Here is a 25,007-nt window from a genome sequence, read left to right on the forward strand (position 1 = left end):
GAGGCCGGTCAAGAAGAGAAGGTTGTTTAAGCTCGCAGGCTGTAGATAAGGTTGTTTGTGGATGGTTTGAGTTTGGCTGTATTCTTTTTTGGAAGGAGACAAATGATGTTTTCAAGAGCTGACAGTTTCTTTTTACCTCAGTGAAGTATTTGTGACACCCTTCCAGAGATATAGGGCAGCAGCTCTCTTTTTCACCGTACGCTGACATGTTTAGTCTGGCCACTTGACAGCGTGGAGATATTATGCATTAATGTCTCCACCAAAAGAAAAAAAACCTGTGTTTTTGCTAACCTGTATTATTTCATTTAAAAATAGTTATGTTCATACCCACCTATTAAAAGTTTCACAGATTCACCTGTTTACAAATTTTTCAGGGCAATGTAACTCCATTTGATCATGCAAAACTGACCTAATCACAGATTATTTTTTTCTTAGAAATAAATTGGAAATTGCACATCAGCAACAGTTCTTAATAGCAGTTTAAACGTGTCTTGATGCCGATTGTTAAGGAGCAATTTATGTGCAGAATTAACTATAGTTAAAAACAATTAACTATGGTGTAAAGACTAAAAGGGCAAACAGACAGATGGATGAGTTGTTTAAGCACATTTGACCTTTCTTCACAAACAACTTTTCTCAATAACAGTGGAAAGGTCCAAAAGTTGTGAACTATGACTATAAACTGAGACCAATGACGGTGCACTGGGATAAAGATAGCTGGTGGCTATATCCACTTTCTTCATTTGACCTCTGTAGTTGAAACTGACATATATATGGGACTTTATGGGAGAACTAATGAGATTTTAAAAATAGCTGAATTTCAAAGGCTAAATAAATGACAAAATAATATTTCAGTTATTATCTGATAGCAGATATCAATTGTTTGCAGCTTGTTGATTTTCAATTGTGTTCTTTGTCTTAGGAGGGAGATTTTATCGTTCGAACCCATCATGTAGAGTACTGTGATGGGGGTATACTGGACCCTGATGACATCCTCAGTGATTTGGTCGAGGACAAAGACAAGGTAAGAAAGCTATAGAGCAGAATGTGTGCATTGTGTGAATTATTCTTCTTAGGAAGGAATTTTAACATCCAAATTATGTAAATGGTCCCTAATAATTATTAATGTAAATTTACAATTTCCATCCATCCATCCATCCATCCATCCATCCATCCATCCATCCATTTTCTGTACACCCTTCTTCCCTAATGGGGTCAGGAGGGTTGCTGGTGCCTATCTCCAGCTGCGTTCCGGGCGAGAGGCGGGGTTCACCCTGGACAGGTCGCCAGTCTGTCGCAGGGCTACAATTTCCATACTTTCTTAAAATCTTGAAAAGTAAGGAATTTGATTTAATTATCATATGGGTCTGAAAATATTTGGAAAAGAAAATGAGTATGGCAAGGAAGTGTCTTGCCCAGAATATTTTTTTTTTACTTTTAGTTTTCATTTATGTTTGTGATTGTTTGTTCCCCTCACCCTGCCATTCTGCTCTTCTTCCAGCTGCATCTACTCACCTGTGATTAGCTCTTCTTGTCCTTTTGTCATTTCCACATCTTCCTCTCCTATTATTTCTCCTTTTTTTGTTTTACTCTAGTTTTTTCTCTAACAATTTTCTGATTTACTAAATAAAGACTGGACATTATATTGCATTCTGGTTTGACGCTTGCACTTAGACTTTACCATTGCCCCATGAACATGACTCCACAAGATATATGTCTGAATATTCCAAAATAAGTTGCCTTTTGGTTTTTGCTTTCTAGCCATCCAAACATCTGTTTTAACTAACCTTTTCCATCCATTTTCATTCCCATTTCCAGTTTTCATATGTTGCACATTTCAACTCAGACCACTCTTAAAATAGCTGTCATAAATATATTGTAAAGCTTAACATTTGCATTAAAAATTCACCAAAAGATTACTGAGAAATCTGAGCCTATATAAAAAAATATATGGGCTTTTGAAACAAAATTGTGGAGGAAATCTTTAAATGGTCTATTTGCCAAAAAACAGATGGTTATCTCAAAACAGGCTTACATAGCTAAGCTGTTCATACCGTGTACACAGTTCCAGAAAAAACCTGCATTAATCTTCAAATATTTTATACGTCTGTTTTGTCTGTATAATACATTTAATGCCTACCTACTAAGTAGTCACTGAGACAGCTTAATACACTGTAAAGAAGAAAAAGTGTATATGCAGCTATCAGTATATTTTGTGTGTTGGACTTTAAATGTATGCATGTTCACACTGCAATTTATTGAGCTGCTATAGCCCACAAGCTTTCCCCTCGGATAGAATATTGCTTCTCTAGCAAAATTCAAAGGTAAAGGTTTTAACTTGCCTTCAGCAGAAGGGAATACCATTACCATTTACTTGAGGCAAACCAAATCCATATATCTTTAGTTTTGTTCTTAATTCCCCCTCTAGGAACGTGTCTGTTTTTTTTTCTTAACTCTTCGGAAAAGTGTGCTTTTGAGAGCTAATAATCATAGAGTATGATTATTAATAATCAATTAATAATCATAGAGTATGGTATAATGTGATAAACAACTTGCATGAAAGACGTTCTGGCTTAGGACATCAAATGAATCTCACTGTATGCCTCTTCAAATTAAACAGAGTCAACACGTTTTAATGAGCTTGGTTCCTATGGTGAACTGAATTTTTCATTTAGGTCACTTCTTAAAAAAGCCAAGGAACCTGCTGGCTAGAAAGTGTAGTGCACAACGTATCTTTGTGTCCTTGCCTCACACTGTATGCCTTTAGGGAGGTCTAAATTCAGTTGAATATATGGGAATTTTCCTACACTAATTAATATCAAAGTTGCTAAAGTTAGGATTTTTTCTGTCCTCAAGCAAGCCTTCTCTTTCTTGTTAACCATGAGTCAGGATTCTTTTTTTTTTCTTAATTCAACAACAATCTTTTTCTATGAAGTTTTTAAGAGCAAAATATTTCACCAGCATGTGAGCTGGGAGTGTATGTATTACAAAAACTTGTTGCCATGGTTTAAGGGTAAAATGGAGCAGTTTGAACTCATGCTGATGGCAAGAATAACCTGAGAGAAGAATATAATGCATTCTAATATTATTGCACCGCCTATGGTGGTGCATTAACCTGAGGGGAATATAAAGGCTTTTATTTTGAAAAATAAACATAAGCTTCATTTTAAATGCCCACACTAATCCAATGTCTAACAGTGTTCGGGTTAAATCCGTTATTTACTGGCCTTAACAGCCAGTAGTTCTAAATGGAAGCTTAGTGCTCTGTTTTAACTGAGTGTTAGAACCTACATTCTGTCACAGTCCAAATCTATTTCTAGGGGCAACTTGCTTTTCTCTCTGTTAATATGCGCAGAGCTTCCTCACAAAGACTCAGATTCATTGTAGTAAGCATAAAAATTGCTTGTACAGAAAATGAAAGACATTGCTTTTAAAATAAGATTTCAAAATAAAAGCAGTTCCAATTGGTATATATTAAATAAAACTGATGTTTTTTTCCCCTCTGAATTAAAAGTATATCTGTGTAATTTATTATGTTTGTGTTACTTGCTTTTACTGTTCTGCTGGTTGGTGTTGTATATGAGAAGTAGTTTGCTGTTGTCTCGCATGGTTAGATAAGGGCAAACGGTATAATAAAATCTTGTACACAGATTTGATTTATATTCGTGTAATGTGTTACATGTAAATGGACTGGTGTATTGTGGTAACATACTGTATCTTCAACATTTACTTTCACCGCTAAGTTAAAAGATGTTAAGATGAAAAAGTGTTTTTCCCCCATTTTTTAACACTAGCTTATTTTTGTATGGGACATTGAAGAAAAACATTTATTATTTCAGTACATTAACCTATTGAAAATAAAGTCCAACTGTAAGAAAAAGTTTTTTTTAACTCACTAGTGACTCAAAAATTAGTTTTCACGGTGTTAATACTTTGCCCAACCTTCTTTTTAAAGCATAAAACTTTGTCAATTGCGATAACCGTTTTTTGTTTCAAAGATTTAGTTTTTATTTAAAATGCCATTTCATTTCAACGTTCATCACAAGGTTCCCAAATCCATTAGAAAAGGCTCAGACCCACAGCATCACAGATCCTCCACTGTACTTAACAATGGGGACTTATATATGTATACACACTAACCATATCATTCTGGGGAGAAATACTTAATGCAGCACCAGAATCAAACAATAGCACGTCAAACCTCATAAACAGCTGCATTATAATGCTTGGATCAATTGATGAGTAGCAAACTACTTCCTGAAAAACACACACATCATAAGCAAGGCTGATGCACTGACACAAACCAGAAAAATGCACAAAATAACACCCAGCAGTGCACATTCCTGAACACCAGAGATTGAATATAAAATGAAAGTGAAATATTCATTGAATTCTGAAGCCAGGCTCTCGTAGTATTACTGAGCTGAAATGAATAAATGGTTCCTGATCCCAGATGAGTGTTTTACTGTTGGCAGTCTGCCTGGCTTTGGATTTATGATCATAAGAAAAACAGAGGAGAGCTGAAGTCTGCTAAAGTCATGGGTCAAAATGCAGTTTAAAAAAAATCAGTGGTATCAGATATGTATTGTATTGGTAACTATATCAAGGTAAAAAGAAAGTAACCCCTCTTTCTATTAAAATAATTTAATACTCTTAAAAATTATGTAGCCTTCACCTGATTTTTAAATATGAACCTTGAGTATGTGACATAAATAATTGATTAACCATGTCGTTATTTATCAAGTAAAACCAAAACCATAGGGAAACATTGAGTAAAAATCTATTTGTACCGTTCCTGCTTTGATATGTTTTAGGAGGACAAATAGCACCCAGGTGCCACTAATCAGGTGCATTTAAGTTGCTTGATCAGTTATTTGATGTTTAATTTATCATCAGCATCTCTGAGTTTTGGAAGTCTGCTGATCTGGAGCACAATGCCAATTGCAGACCACAGTGATAGTTAATTTTGGTGTTTATCAATCTGGGTAGAGCTAGAAGGCCATTTCAAAACAAATTAAAGTTTTAGCTACATCCCTTGTCCAATACACCTGGACAAAATAACTTAACTAGTCAGCATATAGTCAACATATCAGTATCAGTGTAAGTATCACTTTATTATTGTCCCCTTAGGGAAATTTTCTTTGCAACAAGGTGGGAGAAAAAGAATAGGGTTATGGTAGTTGGTGAACATGGCTTGTTTAACGGACGCAGAACCTTGGCACCTTCCAGTCATTGCATCAACCATAAACTCCCTGGTACCCCAAAGTACTCCAGAGGAAAATGTGCAACCATTTGTTATTTCAAGTTTGGGTCAAGACAAGACAATTTTATTTTTGTGCCTCTTTGTTGGAAGGGAGAGTTGGAGTGAAACAGCTAACCTCCAAGCAAGCGCTCTCCCTTTTGCACTTCAGCTTATCCGAACAGTTGGGCTTGCAAGCAAATAGCCTCTTGGCCGATGTAAAAATCTGCACCTCTTTCATATAGTATTAATTTCTCTTTAGTTCATTACATGACCAACTCAATAACAATGATTGCACATGTGATGTTAGTGCCTCACTATTTGTTGCAGACCATGACTCAGGCATCATTTTGTTTTTCTTATTTTTTTAAAGATTTTTTTAGGCTCTACTGACCTTTGTTTTACAGTAAATAAGACAGAAAATGGGTAGAAGGGATGGGAAAAACATGCAGTAAATAGCAGATACTGGGAATCGAACCCAGGACAACCACGTCAGGAACTGTAGCCTCTGTACACCATGTGCATACTCTACCAACTTTAGCCACCCAGTGACCTGATGTGTGAGATCCTAAAAGTCCCATGTACAGGCTCAAACACAAATATAGCATTTTCTCAAATCTCCACTTTGGTCAAAGTTTTCAAAAGTAATCATTTTTAGTGATATAAGGCAGAGTTTTTGTGTGAATGAAGGTCGAAACACCAACCAATTGTTTTGTTTTCCCAGATATTTGGCTGTGTGTGCCAGTTCTTATACACAGACCTTTTCCAGTTTTTGTTTCTACTTTAATGGATTTTTAATGATCGCTTCTGTGCACATAAGTTCAGATTTAAACAAGTTGAGATCTTGGTAAAGTACAGATGTCCAAATATGTAAAACCCTAAAACAGAAAGAGTATTGACTTTCTTTTTACCAAGGTTATACCTGTTTTTTTAGATTTTTCTTTGCATGTTTTACATGTTTGTTTTTAGATCACCATACATGGACACTCCCCTCTAATACACCCACTCCCACTAACCCCTTTTTTTTCCAATACCTTAATGATCTGCACTTTATTTTTGAAGCACAGTCAGAGCTTTATGCCACAGAAACTGAGAAGTAAGCAGAAAATTTGGATTTCCATCAGCATTTTTTATTTACCTTGCTGGAAGTGTATTTCCTAATGCATTTATTTAATCTCATCTGCATCTAGAATTCGACTTGCTGCAAACAGTACTTGTTTGAAAGGTTAACGGTATTTTAGAGGTTGTTGAGAAACATTGTTAGCTTTATAAATTATGGTCAGGGGTATTGCCACATAGTCTTGATCAGAAACAGTCAATATTAGGTTTAGTGAACAAATACAATTAAAGATCAACGTACATTGTTATATATTTACAATGAGAACCACACCTTCACCCTGCTTAGCTGCCATTGTTACTGTTAAAGCATCAATTTTTAGTCCACAATCATTTTCAACCACAAACTAAACGGAAATGTCCTATGACATAAAACTTATCAAAAATATCAGAAAGACATACAGTTGAAACCAGATAGTTATGTATTCCTTTAAAGAAAAAAAACAGAAAAACTTTTTTTGTAGTACAATCCAGATGCCTGAAACTGCCACTTTGTGAAAACAGTATATACCTCTATAAGCACTACATGAGTGTCCAACCATTATCTTTTTCAGGAGAGAGATGGATTTTATGACTGCGAGATGAACATGTTTTGGTGAAAAATGCACAAATGTGCTTAAAAAACCCAGAACTACAGCAAAAGACTTTGTAAAGATGCTGACAGAAGCTGGTAAGATTAGATAATTACGTGATTCACAGCTAAACTAGTCCTGTTGCATCATGGGCTATAAGACCACTTAATGAGGAAGAATCCATTACAACAAAAGCACTGTAAAAGCCCATATTACACTTTGTAAGTATACTCAGGAACAAAATTTTGTGATTTGTGAATACCTATCCAATGGTCTAATGATAGTACAATGGCAGCTGTTATATTTGGAGGAAAAAGGAGAAGGCTTTCAAAGTTTGAGAACATTACCCTGTTTGGTAAGTGTGGGGTGGCGGCATCATGTTCTGTAGACGTTTTGCTGTGGAAAAGACTAGTGGCCTGCAGAATTTCAATGAACTATTGAGAAACTTGTTGAGTTATATGATACTTAATCATTAGGTTTGAAAGACAATTCTAATCAAATACAAACAAAATGTATGTAAACCTCTAAATTAGTTAATTAAAAAAATCTACAGATCGTTTTACTCATTCCTGCATTTAGCAAATATAAATAATTAATGTAATCCTTACTGATCTAAAGCTGGTCTGATTTCAAGTCAGAGAGTGAGGAAAAAAGGTTCTGTTCTTTGTTTTATGTTTTTAGAATGCAAGTAAAAATCTGGTTTTTAATTTGAGGGTTCTGATTTACACAAGGTGCACTAGTTTTAAAATACTTTCTGTGTTGCATGTTAGCTTTTAGTATAGATGAATAGTCTTTGTCCATGTGATTTACCTTTGAGGCAAGAACCTTGCGAATTATAATTCACAATTTGGCTAATGGCTGATATTTCAAGTGCTAAAGAAAGACAAGGTTTATTGTTCCTTTACCCTTCTCAAGGTCTACTGGTTACGTCCAGCCACATTCACATGAGGAATTCAATGACATCTTACACATTTAACAACCACAGCATGAAAAATGTCAGAATGCATAAAAGACTCCAGTGAAATGATATAAATCACATGTATAGTAGACAGATGGTTTTAATAGCTTTACAACCTTTTGAAGGACTAAGAAGAGTTAATATTGACCAAGCATTATCTAAATGTTTGTGCATGGTAAACAGAAATACTTTCATAGTCACGTTATAATACTAATATAAACTAACCACTGACCTAATGCTTATTTTGTGGTTTTACATCACCTATGTGTCCACACTAAAGATAAAAACAAAATAGTTTGATTGTTAATAAATTATGTAATGTATGAGAATAAGTGATCTTCTTTTTACAAGACTAAGCACTAATAACTTGTGTTTTCTGAGTCTAAATAAAAGAATTAGAATTATAATTTATTTATATAAATTGGTGGTGGTAGTCAAAGGGCTTGGAGCTGCTTTGCTTAAGGCCAATTAGACTTTGTTTATGCAACAAGACAACAGACCAAAGGACAACAGCAAGGCATTCTGAATGACTCAAAAAAATTGGATGTTTTGGAGAGGCCAAGTTTAAAATTTTGACTTAAAACCAATTTAGATACTGTAGCATTACCTTAAAAACACTGTTCATGCACAAAATCCCTTCAGTGTGGCTGAAGTCATTAGTTAGTGACAAATTAAGACATTTGTCACTACTGATGTTAAAGATGCATTGCCATTTATATCAAAATCTCCAATTAAGCAGGCTGAAGGATGCACAAGCTATAAACATCCTTTGTTAAACTCAGTTAAAAGCGTCATGAACACCTACAGGAAAACTTTAAATATTTCCCCCCATAAGAAAGAAATAAATTGAAAAAGATATAAAAGTGTTTAGGCTTGATAGCTCAGATAACTATGCGAGATGCTTGATGTGCCCTAACAAAATTTAGCTGCTATTTGAAAGAGGGAAACCATTAATGTTGAGCCCTGCTTGGTATCCAATAGCTGGACTTATGGTCCGTAGTAGGGCTCTGGTGGCAAATGAAAATTTAATGAGCCGGGAGGATGTTTATTTCAGTTGTGGGGAAAAGAAAAAACAAAACCAAAACCTTGTTTTTAATAATATTGCTTGACATTTTGCTACATTGTCATTTCATACTTAGCCTTAAGAAATCCTCATAGTTTCTTTTTTTGCATCATAATGCTATGGGGCTCTTTTAGACACTAAACATTGTATTGCTGTTGCTTCTGCAGTTTCTGGTATCCTATGCCTTGTTTGATGGCCAGTAAGAAAATGTTATTCCTCAATAACTTACTGAGGTCTAAAAGATTTTTTAATGTCTCAAAACTTCATTGTGAATGAAATTGGCATAACAAGTTGATCAGTAATTTCTGCAGAGCAGTCTAGGCCATTTATTTCAGTCACTCCACTCAAGACTTTAAATTAAAGCATTCATTATTCTCGTATATCCCCATGCATACACAGTGTGATATCTACCAAATGAAACCAGTGCGATCTGTGAAAGCAATAAGCAGCAATGCTTTCTTTAGTAGAAGGTCAATATTATTCTTGCCAGTTGGCCACTTCACTGGAAAGGCTGAGGGGTCAAAGGTGACTATAATACGGTTATGTGTGTGTTTCCGAGTGAGAAAGTAGAAAGTAAAGCAAGAGATGTTATCCTTCCTGCTCATTCACTTAACCTTTGTGACCTGATTTCTCACTTGAAAAGGAAAATATATCTGAACCAAGTTGCCCTCAAAGATCTATTGATAAGTAGGCTCAGGAAATAACACAAAAACAGCAAGAAGAATAGAGGAGTAGAGGTCCAGTTAAATTTCAAAAGTTTTAGAACTGAACGTTTTTGTGGGTAAAGAAATGTAACTTTAAAACATGTATTTTTCTCTTTAAATAAAATATACATGTGCTTTTGTTTTATCAGTTATCTAATTTAGTACATATAAATAGAGACTTGTTTGAAATGACTATTCAGCATCTTAAATGATTAGTAAAATCTTACACATCCTGAAATCAACATAAGATGTAAATGTTGATCCAGTAATATTTCTAGAAAACATTATTTTGAACCTTTTTGCTTGACTGATTGAGCCTTGGGTCAAGCCTGCACAGCACATAGTCCAATTCAAGGAAGAGCAGTTTTTTTAAATAGTGCCAATTCACAACAAATGTCTCTAAAAGCTCTTTATAGGACACAAATAACCAATTCGCATTGAATTATATGGATCACTCCAAATTATGTTGGAGCAGTCCAAACCATTCCAATGCAATTTACTGATATAGTCAGATGATATTATATCAAGTCATTGACTTTGAAATATTTTGTCATCCTGAGCATGCTTGTGATTAAAGATTAGAAGTAACACTTTTAACATGAGGAAACCCCCATCAAAACCAGGCTTAATAACAGTAGCTATTCACTGTTATAAAAAATACTTAGAAGTACTGATCTAGGACAATGTTTTATGATAATAAACACATATATTGTATTCAGCAAAAGCATTTATCTATGAGAGAAACACAGATTTAACTATGGGTAACTCATTCATAGTTAAATAAAAAAAAATAAAATAAAAAAAACCCTTTTGTTTCTAAATAAAAGCAGCCCATAACAATAGCAAAAAATAAAAACTGGTGATAAATAACAAGTACAACCTTACAATATTTGACAGAGAGGTGTGAAACAACTGAAAAAAATAATTTGATAACATTTATTAGAATACTAATATGATTGTTAAGTCTAACTTGGAATTCCTACATAAATAATATGATTTGCTGGAACTAAGTCTGGGCTCATAATGTTTTCATGAAATGCCGAGCGACTCAGAATCCACCTACACAAATCATAGCTTCTCAGTATTTCACATGGCGCGTCTTTCTAATCCCTTTCTAGTCTCATTGTTTTGATCTTGGTCATGGTTCAATTAATGTTGACACATCAACCAGTGGTACACACACAAATGCACACACACACATCAAATGTGGTAAGAGCCTAATCATTAACTGCCTCAGAACCCAGTAAAATACTGACTGACTGTCTGATGTCTATTGTCTTCATTATCTTGTCACGCCAGAGCAAGCAGCTATGAATAATAACATTACAAGCACATCATCCTTACTTATCAATGCTTTAACTTAAATTTTTTGTGTGTGGTTTAACTTGCTGTTGCTCAAACTCTTGCTCCTTGTGAAATTGTGAAGTTTATATCAGTGTCAGTGTGAAGAGAGCAGAAAGGGAGGATTATGGACATTATAACCCTTCCAGGGTCGTAATTGTCTCATTTGTGATGGCTTGTACTTGTTTTGCAAACTGAGATAAATTAATTTGAAGAAGGAAAGAATTCTAAAGGTATGAAGGAGAAACAGACAAGGGGTATCAAAAAATATGAAATAAAACCCACCAAAATTTCTAGGTTTCTTGTTGTTGGGGAATGTTTCTGGATTGCAGTGGAAAACATAGATTTATATTCATAAGTGAACACCCGATGTGATAAATGGTTCACTAAACATTTAAATGTTTGAAGACAGAAAACAAGTTAAGTCAAAATTATCTGAAAAGAGAATTGTCTAAGATATTTCAACCTAGCTTCACATTAACAGAGATGACAGGAATCAATCTGTATTTAATGATTAGTTTGGCCAAATTGCTTCTTCGAATGTAGTTATTTGTGCATGTGTGAGGCCAAATAACTTCCACATGATCATTTCTCAGTCATGATTACTAAATGGGTTTTTTAAAGGTCCTAATTGGTTCATTTGTGTGAAGAATTACTCCATCTACCCATTGTAGTATTAATGTGTGCACATGCTATTAGTTACAAAGGCATTCTGTGGACTGAAAGACGGATATAAATTATAAACTTTTTCAGAGCATCTGTTGCTAACAACAGCTGGTGTGTTTTCCTTTTCCACTAATGGCTATAGTTTTCATTTTCATGGTGGTGGTAAACTTTACAAAAGAGGTAATGAGCACAGACGTGAGTGAGGAAAATGGCTGGCTATTAATAGGGAACATGACCTGAATAATTTCCTCATTATCGCAGATTTTTATATTTGCTTAAAAAATCACAGGGACCTCAAATTATTTTTATCCTTAAAATAAGCTGGATAAAAATATCCAAATTATCATTTATTTACTGATTAAATTATTTTAATTCCTAATGTCTGAGAAAAAGAATAATGAATTGTCAGAAACACCTTTAAATAAAGAAGCATAGTAAGGTTTAAGCTGTGAATGCAAATTGAAATTTTTTTTGAGCACTTTCTTAGACTCAGACACTTACTACACATTTACTGGTGTAATCTTTTGGTCTAACTGTGTTACTGCAAGCTTTGTTTTTCTCCTATGGTGGTTTAACTTGCTGTTAAAATTTGTTTTAAATGAATATTAATTTTGGCCTATTTTTGTGATAATAAAGAGTTTAATTCCATTTTGCTAGTGTAAGCATAGACCGGTGTTAAATGTTGACAGTATAATTACTTTGACTAAATATAGGATATGTTTCAATATGTCATTGTACTTGCCCAGTTTAGAAAAAATGCATATCATAACGTCATTTGCTTTTATTTAAAATTGAAAGCTACAGTAATAGACACTGCTGCTAAAATAGTATAATATTGATTGTTACTGTTATTTTATTCATGACCTTTATTGCATAGATTAGGACTATTTTAAATCACAATTCTATATTGTAATGGATAAGTCAGTCTAATGAATGACGCCTTGTGTTGGACCTACCATTTATTTAGGTCTTATTTTATTGCTGAAGTTATAGAAGCCAGTCATCTTTTTGTGGGGATACAAACAGCATTAAAACTATTGTGCTTCTTTCTTCTTCATTGTTTGTCCAACACTTCTACTTAGTGGATGTAGACTAAAGCTTTCAGCAAGTTAGCATTTGACCTACACTGAGCATTATGTCTGAAGGCAACAAGATTTTAGCCTTCAGTAAAACAATTTGCTCTGTGTAGGGTGACACTAAATCTAAATGAGATAAAATTTGAAAATCACACCAACCTTTATTTCTCTATATATGTAGTTCAAGTAATTGTTCAAACATATTAAGTCTGTGACAAGGTTATTCAAATACAGAAAAGAAAATGTAATGAGCAGCCTAAAAAAAAAAACAGAAGAAAAAATAGGACTGAAAATACATTACTGCTGTGATAAGATTTACGGACTTTCAAACTTTTTGTGATCATGTTAGTGTAAACTACAACTAATTTTTCTAAAAAACAATTGCAGTTTTAGACTGGGATTTTGCTAATCTCTGTTTTTGCTTGTGTTTTTCATCCCCTACCAAACACTCAGACTCTTAGCTTCAGGTTATGGAATAAAAATATTAACAAGTTAGGTTACATGACACAATTAGGATGACTGCAATTAGATACTTTTCTATCGATGTGAAAGGTCTTTTTATGTGTGAATGCAGGGCATATAATTAAAGTGCAGCTGACACTTGCCACCTCCTTCACATCTCTTCCATACATGCACACCCAACAAAAAAAGCCAACACGCATCATAAACCATCTAGATTACAATCTTTTTAAACATAACCTTTAATGTCACACAGCCTCATATGTTACAGACACGCCATGTTTCACATGATTACGTACACAGATGGGTAATACAACATTACTTGTGAGGCATATTTTGAGTGGGCCTGTTATGCACCATTAGTTTGATTGCCTGGAACTCGTCACACTTGACGAATTTAGACAATAAAAGTAGTATGGAGCAAAAATTAAATAGCTGTTTTTAATGCTTTACTTTGGTAATTTAGCTTTAATATTGTTCATTTATGATGCTTGTGATGTGATTAGATTGTTTCATTTAGACACAGATTCGTGGTGCATGCTGAAAGCTCCACACACAGATTTATTTCTTTGCATGCGTGCACACGCAAACACACACATGCACACGCACACTTACACTCTTTAAAAGCAGTGGAGTGGAATAATGGACAAAGCAGAGGAATAGTGGGCTGGTTTTATCATTCACACTCTTTTAACCACCAGCCATCTGTTAAATGCATGTATCTTTTTGTGTTTGGTTGTGTGTGTAGGCGAGTATGGATACATATGTACAGATGCACTGATATATATAGGGACTGATTGTTCATGCAATCATTTACTTATAGTCTTAATATAATCTTTCTTTATATTAACCAGTTCATACACATTAGGGTTGGATATTTGACTTTGTGGCTGATACGGTATGTATCTTGGTACATTGTCAGTTACTCAACGCAATAAAGATACAGGAGTCACTGTTCAGCCACATTACTCTCCGATTTAACATTTTTACAGAACATAATAAAATTTCATGTAATACAATAAACATGGGTAAAGCAAAGGAGTGAGCAAATGTTTGTAAAAACATTATTGCAAATTAATTGTGAAAAATTATACAAGTGAATAATAAGCAGAAAATATACCATTATTTTCTAAACTTAATTTAACAAAATGCATCTCCCATTAGAAGAAATCCATGTTTAGATTAAAATAACTTTAACTGTTTGGGAAAATGCATTGTAGCCTTGATTTTATTTATTTATTTTTTTCAATTAATGGATTTTTTTCCTTAAAGGTCATCCAGACTTGGTTTATGTATCATTATCTCTCTGTTACATTGAGAGCTCGCTCATTATGACAGTATAAAAGGACGACAACAGTGGGAACTTGCCACAGTGAAGCTAAGTGCTCCCTATTTCTGTCTTTTCTTTGCGGTCTCTTTGTGCTGTCTTTCAGCTGTCTCCAATTTGTCCTCATGTTTTCTCCTTTTCCGCTCGCTCTGTCTTATTTAAAAGTACCTGGCTGTCTGTTAATGCATCTAAGTAATACCCTTCTTTGTATCTTGCCTGTCTTACTTTTTTGGGGGCCTCCGTGTTTTAAGTCTTCCACCAGCGTTTAGTAATGATTTGGCTTCTCCCTGTTCTGTCACCCCCTTCCTTCCCGTTTGCCATGTACCGCTTTCCTTCACCCTTTCCCCTAATGAATCCAATCATTTCTGAGTCACACCTTGGAGTGCCAGCATATATGTGTGTGTGAACCATTCATTTGTCAAAAGCACAGACAGATGTGATTCAGCCCTGATACATATGTTGGCCCCTAACCATGAACCCGGGGGGTTAATTGAGTAATGGCATTTGTGGGACAAAGAGAAGCTGCTTGGAGCAAGGATGAGACTGAAAGTCAGTGAGAGGGAGATGACAAGAACAAGAACAGTTAAAGGGTGAGACGGAGATAGATAGGTGCAATCTGGGAGAGCATATGAAAGGAGAAGAGGACATTGCAACAGAGAAAGGGGTTAATTGCTAGAGTGAATAAAATGCAAGATAGGGGGAGGGTGGTAATTACAGAACTTCAGAACAGAGTAAAATAAAGACAAATGTGGGGTTAATGGTAACAGACTGTGAAATGGGCATGAGGTGGCTGCTTAACAGCAGGATATGGAGCATTGATTTGAAAAGATGGAGAAAGGGTTAAAAGAGAGGCTGAAATGAAACAAGCAGGGGGAGTGAAGGGGTTAATGAAGAGAATAATAAAGGATAAAGCCTGTAGTCTTTATGGTCCTTAGCTCTTAATTAAGAAAAACACATCTGCACCTGGGACCCTCCAAGAATATGTGGATGGATGGCACAGTGTGAAATTGTGTGTATGTGACTAATTTGTGCAATAAAGTCCACCTCATTATAGATTCATTGTGATGATGACTTATTAAATAAATGCCTGAGTGGGTATATTCTTTAAAATTGATTACCTTAATGAGAAAATCTCTAAGAGCCTTCTGTGGCATCCTTCGGTGTTCAGACTGTTGGAGCATAAACTTTTCTTAGGTTACCTGAAGATTTTGTTTCTTATTATAGCTGCACAATATATTGAATCATAATTGTCATTGCAGTGTGTTATATATCACAATAGGTACAGTATTATTGTTGAATGGATTCTAATACCCAGCCTTGATGTAAACTAATACTTAATGAGAATCTAATCTTAAAATAAAGTGGTGGAGACATTCTTTAGTCTCCACCACAAGAAAGGAAAAATGCAGGAAATGTTGTTTAATCAAAATAGTTATTGAAATTTTTTTTTAGAAAATTATATTTAAACAAAATTGCGTAACCCCATTTACTGTACCAAAGGGATACCCTGATCAAATTTTATTTGTCTTTCACTTTCTGGTTTTGTTTAAAAATGCTGTTTTTGCCGATGGAGTCTTGGTCCAACTTTAGTGTTTTTCTCAGCAAAATATATGCACCTCATACGACACAATTGTTAATACCAACCAATCACAGTTGCAATTGTATTACAGTTTTGCAAATTATTATAGACACAAGTCCATCTATCCATCCATTTTCTCGGTCACCCTTGTCCCTAATGGGGTCAGGAGGGTTGCTGGTGCCTATCTCCAGCTACATTCCGGGGTGAGAGGCGGGGAACACCCTGGACAGGTCGACAGTCTGTCACAGGGCATGTAGACACAAGTACTACAAAATATACATTTTTTTGGCAAACCAACATTTCTGAATTTACTTTGATCTGTTTACCCAATTTTACCAACTTTTGCAAAGTACAATCGTATTTATTAAGTACATGTAATGTCACCGGGGTTCCATTTAGATTCAACTTCATACAACTTCCATTGCTATTATTGGCGCAGGGATTTATTTTCTTAAAATGAATTCAATTCAAATTCATCTAAAGAAACTTTTCATCAGACATGATTGCTAGTCTTTCTCTAACCTTTGATTTATAAATTCAATTCATATCAAGTAGATTTTTTTAAAGCCATCTGTAAAATTTGAATACATCTTAGTTCAAAAAGTAGTTTATAAAGTACATCATAGTATCGAAAGTTGCTCTCAAAATATTTTTTTTCCAGCAAGAAAACTCACATCATCTGGGATTGTAGAAGTACAAAGGAGTCTATTTTCTGGGATCTCATCTTTACATTTCTTACATTGAGCCCCTGATGACTTGACAGTCTCATTCTGGCTACACATTCAAAGAAGAAATGGGGTAATTATGGTCTTCATTTAACGATTAAATACCCCAAGCTATATTCACCTTAGCCTTTAAGGGTATTATGTGTTGTGCTGCTGGAAGCTCTGCACTCATTCCACCATTACTAAAATCTACCTTATAGATTGAAAGCTAATCTGAACCTCATCTGGAGATTTTTTTTGTTCTGGTGTTTTGGTGGCCTGTAATCTGTATTGAAAAAGATTGCACCTTATGCACACATCACTTAATATCGAGATTGATTTGATTCGTAGCACTTTGAAAGGATGATAACATCTGTTTTCAGGGCTAATGTAATCACAGTGTTGGATGGGAGCCTCTCTCTTCACCTCAATCTTAGAGATGTTAGAAGGACTACCTCTTATGTCAACCTCTTGAGAAAGTAAACCAGTTTAATGTGGTGCATGTGAGCTCCGTGTGTGTACAGTGTGTGTATTTTAAAAGATTTATTCTGTGTGAATATGTGTTGTCACCACACATGCACACGCACACACACATACGGGTTTTGGTGGTTTAGAGGGACAATTTTTTCAAACCAGTTTTTTGCAACACTAAACAGTCACCCCTTTCCACTTGTGCTAGAAAGACCTAGTAAGTTGTCAAAAATCTTGTTTGAGCTACACAACATAGATCTCACTTGAAAACTTCAATACACACATCAGAACTCAAAATACAAGAACCTGATGCAATGCTGTATTAGAAGGACAGACGATAATGAGGTGCTTGGCTCCGCCCATGATACCAACAGTAATTGTCAGGGCCAATTTTATTTATCAGGACCACAGCATACACAAACATGAAATATATATGTATTAAGTCCAAACATGGAAATATGGAATATGGCTACACAGAAAGTGGACTTTATTTACAGCACCTTCACTAAGAACTAGAGCAACAATTCTGTTTGTGAACATAAAGGAAAATCTGTGAATGGCAAAGTTAAATGAATTACGGGTCTATTGTTAAATCAAAAAGATAATGCTGGCATTCTATTATAGTGGCCAGTTGTCCTTTCTTGATGTGTTCGCCAAAGTGCCTCATGACCGCAGCAATCTCCAGGGAGATCATGGATGCTTTTTTGCTCTCCTAGCACTTTCCATAGATGCTAGAAAAAAGAAATAATTCATTAGTGAAAACCAACTCCAATTGTTAATTTTTCTTGGTTATAAATTATGTAATGCCTGTTTTCAAATAAGCATTCATAAAGAACATACATTAGTGGGAGAAGCTACAGAAATGAGCATGTAGGTTGCATCGATGAAAATTAATTTCTGCAAATGCCAAACAGGTTAACACTTGGTATGGTTGCTTGGTATGTATGATTAATTATTTGAGGGAATTCTAGAAAAATTTTTTTTTTTTCATAATTTAAAATTGCATTTGTTTGACAAACAGGCCTCAGCAGCTGGTGAAGAACCATCCAAAGCCAAAAGACTTGTTCCTCCTTCTAATGCTGGTGCCTATTATATTTTCCAGAGAATGAGATCCCACTCTGAACCATCTCAATGACTCCACCAAAATACAGGTTAAGTACAGGTGCTGCATCAGCAAGGGCCGTTTATTGAGATCTCTGGTTTTCTAAAACCAGAGATTAATCAAATTTAAGATGTTAAATTTGGTTAATATCTTAAAATTAACCAAATTTAAAGATATACTCTGATTACTTTGCTTATTAGTTTTGTGGTGCTTTGATATTTTGAAAAAAATATAAATATGTGAATGTATTTCAGATTAAGATTGGGATAGAGAAAGTAGTATAAACAGTCCCATTACTGATCACCAAATTAGATTTTCTAGCATCTGAACATTGGCTGTGTGAAAGTTTATCATTTTAATACAAGGCACAGTTAAATGGTATGTGTGTGGTAATTTAAGCCAGATGACATATTGGATAATGTCTGCTCAAAATATCATGCATAAAGAAGAACATGGTCACCCTATTGCCTTTCAGTGGTGTAGATCATTACTTTTGACCATGCTTCAGTTGTGCTTTTGAGCTTAACTAGCTTGGTGTTTCAAGACTTGTGTAGGTGTGGTGATTTACCAGAATTTTTATTTGTGTTCCTTTTCGGGGCTCTATGTCCTTCTGTTTTAGTTTTCTGTTGAGCTCTTTCCCCTTACCATCTGTGTTTACTTTGTGCTGAAAAGAACATATAAAAAATATGGGGTTAATCAACTGAAAAGTAAAGAACACTTGCTTAAGGTGAGTCTCTTCCCAATGTAGAAAACAGTTCTCCATATTCCTGCACATTACATGTTGAATATTACACAAGACCTGTGTGTCTGTGCACTTCTACATGTAACTTTAAATTTTTTGTAACTTCAAAACTCAGTCCTCTATATACCTGCATCTTACATGATGAATATTACACAAGACCTGTTTGTTTGAACAGTAGTTAATACCATTTTAATGACTTCATTTAGAAAATAAGTTGGTCTTTGGAGACCAATAGTACCTCAGGAGGGTTGGTTAAAAAGGATCCCCATACATCCACGTCACCAGCCTGATACGGTTCCTTTTTGGAAATCTGAAATGTAAAGAACACTCATTGAATGCGAGTTTGTTCCCAATGTAGAAAACAGTTCTCCTTATTCAGGGACCTTACATTTTGAGTATTACACAGGACCTGCGTGTATTGGCGTTTCTACATGTCACTTTCATTCTTTCAAAACTATGTCCTTATTCTGGCACCTTATATGATGAGTATTACACAGGACCTTTGTGTATGGGCGTTTTTACATGTAACTTTCATTCTTTTGTACTTGTAATTTCAAACCTCTATCCTCCCTTTTAATGCAGCTTTACATATCAAGTTCTAGACAATACCTGTGTGTTTGAACAGTACTTAATATCATTTCAATTACTTAGTTTTAGAAAATATGTTGGTTGTTGGACACCAAAATTACCTCTGGAGGGTTGGTTGAACAGGATCCGCATGTTTCCACATCACCAGCCTGACACAATTCATCTTTGGAAATCTGAAATGTAAAGAACACTCATTGAATCCAAGTTTGTTCCCAATGTAGAAAACAGTCCTCCTTATTCAGGGACCTTACATTTTGAGTATTACACAGGACCTGCGTGTATTGGCGTTTCTACATGTCACTTTCATTCTTTCAAAACTATGTCCTCCTTATTCTGGCACCTTACATGATGAGTATTACACAGGACCTTTGTGTATGGGCGTTTTACATGTAACTTTCATTCTTTTGTACTTGTAATTTCAAACCTCTGTCCTCCCTTTTAATGCAGCTTTACATATCAAGTTCTAGACAATACCTGTGTGTTTGAACAGTACTTAATAACATTTCAATGACTTAGTTTTAGAAAATATGTTGGTTGTTGGACACCAAAATTACCTCTGGAGGGTTGGTTGAACAGGATAGTCATGATTACACATCACCAGCCTGACACAATTCATCTTTGGAAATCTGAAATGTAAAGAACACTCATTGAATGTGAGTTTGTTCCCAATGTAGAAAACAGTCCTCCTTATTCAGGGACCTTACATTTTGAGTATTACACAGGACCTGTGTGTATAGGCGTTTCTACATGTCACTTTCATTCTTTCAAAACTATGTCCTCCTTATTCTGGCACCTTACATGATGAGTATTACACAGGACCTTTGTGTATGGGCGTTTTACATGTAACTTTCATTCTTTTGTACTTGTAATTTCAAACCTCTGTCCTCCCTTTTAATGCAGCTTTACATATCAAGTTCTAGACAATACCTGTGTGTTTGAACAGTACTTAATAACATTTCAATGACTTAGTTTTAGAAAATATGTTGGTCGTTGGACACCAAAATTACCTCTGGAGGGTTGGTTGAACAGGATCTGCATGTTTCCACATCACCAGCCTGACACAATTCATCTTTGGAAATCTGAAATGTAAAGAACACTCATTGAATCCAAGTTTGTTCCCAATGTAGAAAACAGTCCTCCTTATTCAGGGACCTTACATTTTGAGTATTACACAGGACCTGCGTGTATTGGCGTTTCTACATGTCACTTTCATTCTTTCAAAACTATGTCCTCCTTATTCTGGCACCTTACATGATGAGTATTACACAGGACCTTTGTGTATGGGCGTTTCTACATGTAACTTTCATTCTTTTGTACTTGTAATTTCAAACCTCTGTCCTCCCTTTTAATGCAGCTTTACATATCAAGTTCTAGACAATACCTGTGTGTTTGAACAGTACTTAATAACATTTCAATGACTTAGTTTTAGAAAATATGTTGGTTGTTGGACACCAAAATTACCTCTGGAGGGTTGGTTGAACAGGATCTGCATGTTTCCACATCACCAGCCTGACACAATTCATCTTTGGAAATCTGAAATGTAAAGAACACTCATTGAATGTGAGTTTGTTCCCAATGTAGAAAACAGTCCTCCTTATTCAGGGACCTTACATTTTGAGTATTACACAGGACCTGCGTGTATTGGCGTTTCTACATGTCACTTTCATTCTTTCAAAACTATGTCCTCCTTATTCTGGCACCTTACATGATGAGTATTACACAGGACCTTTGTGTATGGGCGTTTTTACATGTAACTTTCATTCTTTTGTACTTGTAATTTCAAACCTCTGTCCTCCCTTTTAATGCAGCTTTACATATCAAGTTCTAGACAATACCTGTGTGTTTGAACAGTACTTAATAACATTTCAATGACTTAGTTTTAGAAAATATGTTGGTCGGACACCAAAATTACCTCTGGAGGGTTGGTTGAACAGGATCTGCATGTTTCCACATCACCAGCCTGACACAATTCATCTTTGGAAATCTGAAATGTAAAGAACACTCATTGAATGAGTTTGTTCCCAATGTAGAAAACAGTCCTCCTTATTCAGGGACCTTACATTTTGAGTATTACACAGGACCTGCGTATAGGCATTTCTACATGTCACTTTCATTCTTTCAAAACTATGTCCTCCTTATTCTGGCACCTTACATGATGAGTATTACACAGGACCTTGTGTATGGGCGTTTTACATGTAACTTTCATTCTTTTGTACTTGTAATTTCAAACCTCTGTCCTCCCTTTTAATGCAGCTTTACATATCAAGTACTAGACAATACCTGTGTGTTTGAACAGTACTTAATATCAGTTTTAGATAATATGTTGGTCGTTGGACACCAAAATTACCTCTGGAGGGTTGGTTGAACAGGATCCGCATGTTTCCACATCACCAGCCTGACACAATTCATCTTTGGAAATCTGAAATGAAGAGATGTATACTGAATGAGTCCATAGAAAATAAAATCCACCTATTTAATGAACCTGTCCAGCTGATTGTTAAACAGACATTTTATGTATTGACACTGCAAAATATGTCTCCTGCTATAAAATGTTCATTCATATAAGGTCAAAATATATTAATTTACATATGACAGTTTCTAGCATTTTGGATAGCGCTGAACAAGTTGAAATAGTGGTCTGGTTAAGTCTTTCTCCAAAATCTGGTTTTTAGGCACTCTGCTAATCACTTCTTGTTTTCAACTATAATGAAACTCTGTACTACAACTTGACATTTCCTTCAAAAATATTTTCAATGCTAGTAGAATGACTTGTGATAGTATTTTCACACTTACTAGTACCCTTCTTCTCCATAGCCAGTCAGAATCACTACAATTATAAGTCATTTCTTCCCCTGGACCAATATCTTTGAGTGCAAACAAACAGAGATGACGTCTTCCATCCACCCTTGTAACTTTCATTTTGTTGTTTGTGTTCATCTCTTCATCATTTACCAGCCTCCCCAATGATCCATATTCTCTGGCAGCATCAACACTAAAATATTAAGTATGCTATAAGAATAATTATACCATGCAACGGAAATGATTTTGCATATTTGATGTTTGCATGTCAGAAGAATATTCCTCCTCCAACTAAAACTACTTTTACTGATGAAGCTGAAAATGTTTACATCACTTTGATTAAATATAAAATAAAAAACAACATTAAAACAGTCACATACCAAAGCTGTTGTCCATTGAACTTGAAATCAAACATAAAAGCCTGGAGTGCATCATGGTAAATTTTCAATCGGTTTTCTTGTTCCTTCCTACTTATGACTTCCCCTCTGCACTCAATAAGGAAATCTCCTTTTGAAAGCACTGGCAGCTGAACACACCCGACCTGCAGGTAAACATAATGAGTAAGGTTGAATAAACTTTAAACAATGCATATCTTTCAAATAGTAGCAAATGAGATTATTAAAATTTTTCAAAATCAGTTAATTGATCTAATTTGAGGTCTTTCTGTGTTACTTGAACATTTGTTTGTCAGCTGAGTGGTGCTTCTAAATGTCACTCATTCTTTTATACTTGGAATTTCAAAACACAGTCCTCCTTTATATATATATATATATGATCTATGCTAGTGTGCAGTATAAAAATAGTTTAAAAGTCATAAAGCAAGACAAAAGTAAACAAAAACAATCCTTTAATAAACTCTGGAATCCTGTACGTAAAAAAGTCACAACTCACCTTTAAATGAATTGATGTATTTTACATCAAATCCTCTTTATCTTCACCCAAGGAGAATAATAGCTGGCATCATGTTTGGGATTTCTTTTTGCTCTCTGAGACCTTGTTGCTGACATCTCCTGCAAAGATCAGAGTAATTTGTTGTTGAGTAACAACATGATGCTGTACATCAGGAGTGTCAAACTCCAGGCATCGAGGGGCAGTGTACTGCAACTTTTAGATGTTCCTCTGGTCCAAAACACCTGAATTATATGACTGAATTAGCTTCTAAGGGCAGTCAAGTTGATGACCTGCTGATGACCACCTCATTTGATCCAGCCATGTGGCATCACAGACACATCTAAAAGTTATTGTATACAAGCCCTCAAGACCTTGAGTTTGACACCTCTGCTGTACACAATATGATTTGATTTTATTGTATGCGAAAAACCTGTACTGAAGTACACAGTATTACATAATTGACTTTCTATTGACAGGTTCTCAAAACCTTCAAATATTAAAACATTATCTTAATAGTAATGATTATTACAAAGGATAATTTGTGCCTGTGAAAGAATATCACTCACTGATGCACAGAAAATGTCCAAATACAGTTTTGTCTAATTCTGGAGTGAGCCACCTTCCCTTTAAACTCTGGTACACTGACTAAGATGGTTGGTGATAACTAGCTAAACTGAAGCAAATCAGATGCTTTGGTGCATCCAAACATCAAGTAACCTACAACATTCTTCAGAATTACAAATCAATATGTACTTAAATGTCTTAAGAGATTCTGTATGAGTCTTACCTCTTCTTCCACGCAAAAGAAGTTCAATTAATACTAATGGCTTGCACCTGGCCTTGATGGACTGTACCATGTTGATAGAGTAGGAGGGGTACAACAAAAGGAGAAATCCATTTTGTTTCTGAAGCACACAAGGTCAGATTTTTTTTCAGAAACAAGAAAACAAATTTATTTGAGTTATATTTTGTAACTTTCATTCAATATTTCAAAGTTAAATAGTTTATCATACATCTTTCTTTAATTAGGAAACAACAGTAAGATGGTATCTCTCACCAGCAATGTTTAATCTTTTATCAGGAAGGTCACTTCTTTTAATCATTTCTGTTCAATCAATTATTTAAGTTTACTTCTATAGCACATTTCAACACATATATATATATATATATATATATATATATATATATATATATATATATATATATATATATATATATATATATATATATACACACTAGATCACTTTTATGATATAAAGTGTTCAAAACACTTTAAATCATAAAACAAAACTGTTGTCTAATGGCAGACAACACCAGCAGAAAAGGTTGTCTTATGTACCTGCCTACAGACAAATTAGACTACCTACACAATCTGCATGTATGCAGAGTAGTGACATTGAGATAATGACAAAATATCAATCTAAAGTTTTGTGCTAACAGTAACATAAGTAATCATAATATTTTTGGCACTTTAAATATTTTTAAATAAATGCTTTTTATATTTATATTTGTAATTCTGTATTACTCCATGAGTGGTTATCCCTTCTTTCAAATTCAAAAATACTTTATTGATCCTAAAAAGGAAATTAAATTTTAAAAAAGCTTGGGTC

General features: G+C 34.8%; 1 protein-coding gene and 1 long non-coding RNA gene across 7 annotated transcripts in view; one reads left to right on the forward strand and one right to left on the reverse strand.

Moving 5' to 3' along the window:
* LOC122840311 (partitioning defective 3 homolog B-like) overlaps positions 1 to 25,007 on the forward strand; it is a 218,629-nt gene that overhangs the window by 9,310 nt on the left and 184,312 nt on the right. For all 6 annotated transcript variants that reach the window (XM_044132600.1, XM_044132598.1, XM_044132601.1 and 3 more), the window contains one exon: positions 923 to 1,024. In XM_044132600.1, the coding sequence (XP_043988535.1) occupies positions 923 to 1,024 (102 nt within the window). The remainder of the gene's footprint in view (positions 1 to 922; positions 1,025 to 25,007) is intronic.
* On the reverse strand, positions 19,002 to 23,018 carry LOC122840313. Its single transcript, XR_006372211.1, has 4 exons — positions 22,887 to 23,018; positions 22,055 to 22,126; positions 19,358 to 19,429; positions 19,002 to 19,041 (listed from the first exon to the last, which is right to left on the reverse strand). It is a non-coding gene; the product is annotated as an uncharacterized LOC122840313 (long non-coding RNA).

This window comes from Gambusia affinis, linkage group LG11 (assembly GCF_019740435.1).
Source record: "Gambusia affinis linkage group LG11, SWU_Gaff_1.0, whole genome shotgun sequence".
Taxonomy (NCBI): domain Eukaryota; kingdom Metazoa; phylum Chordata; class Actinopteri; order Cyprinodontiformes; family Poeciliidae; genus Gambusia; species Gambusia affinis.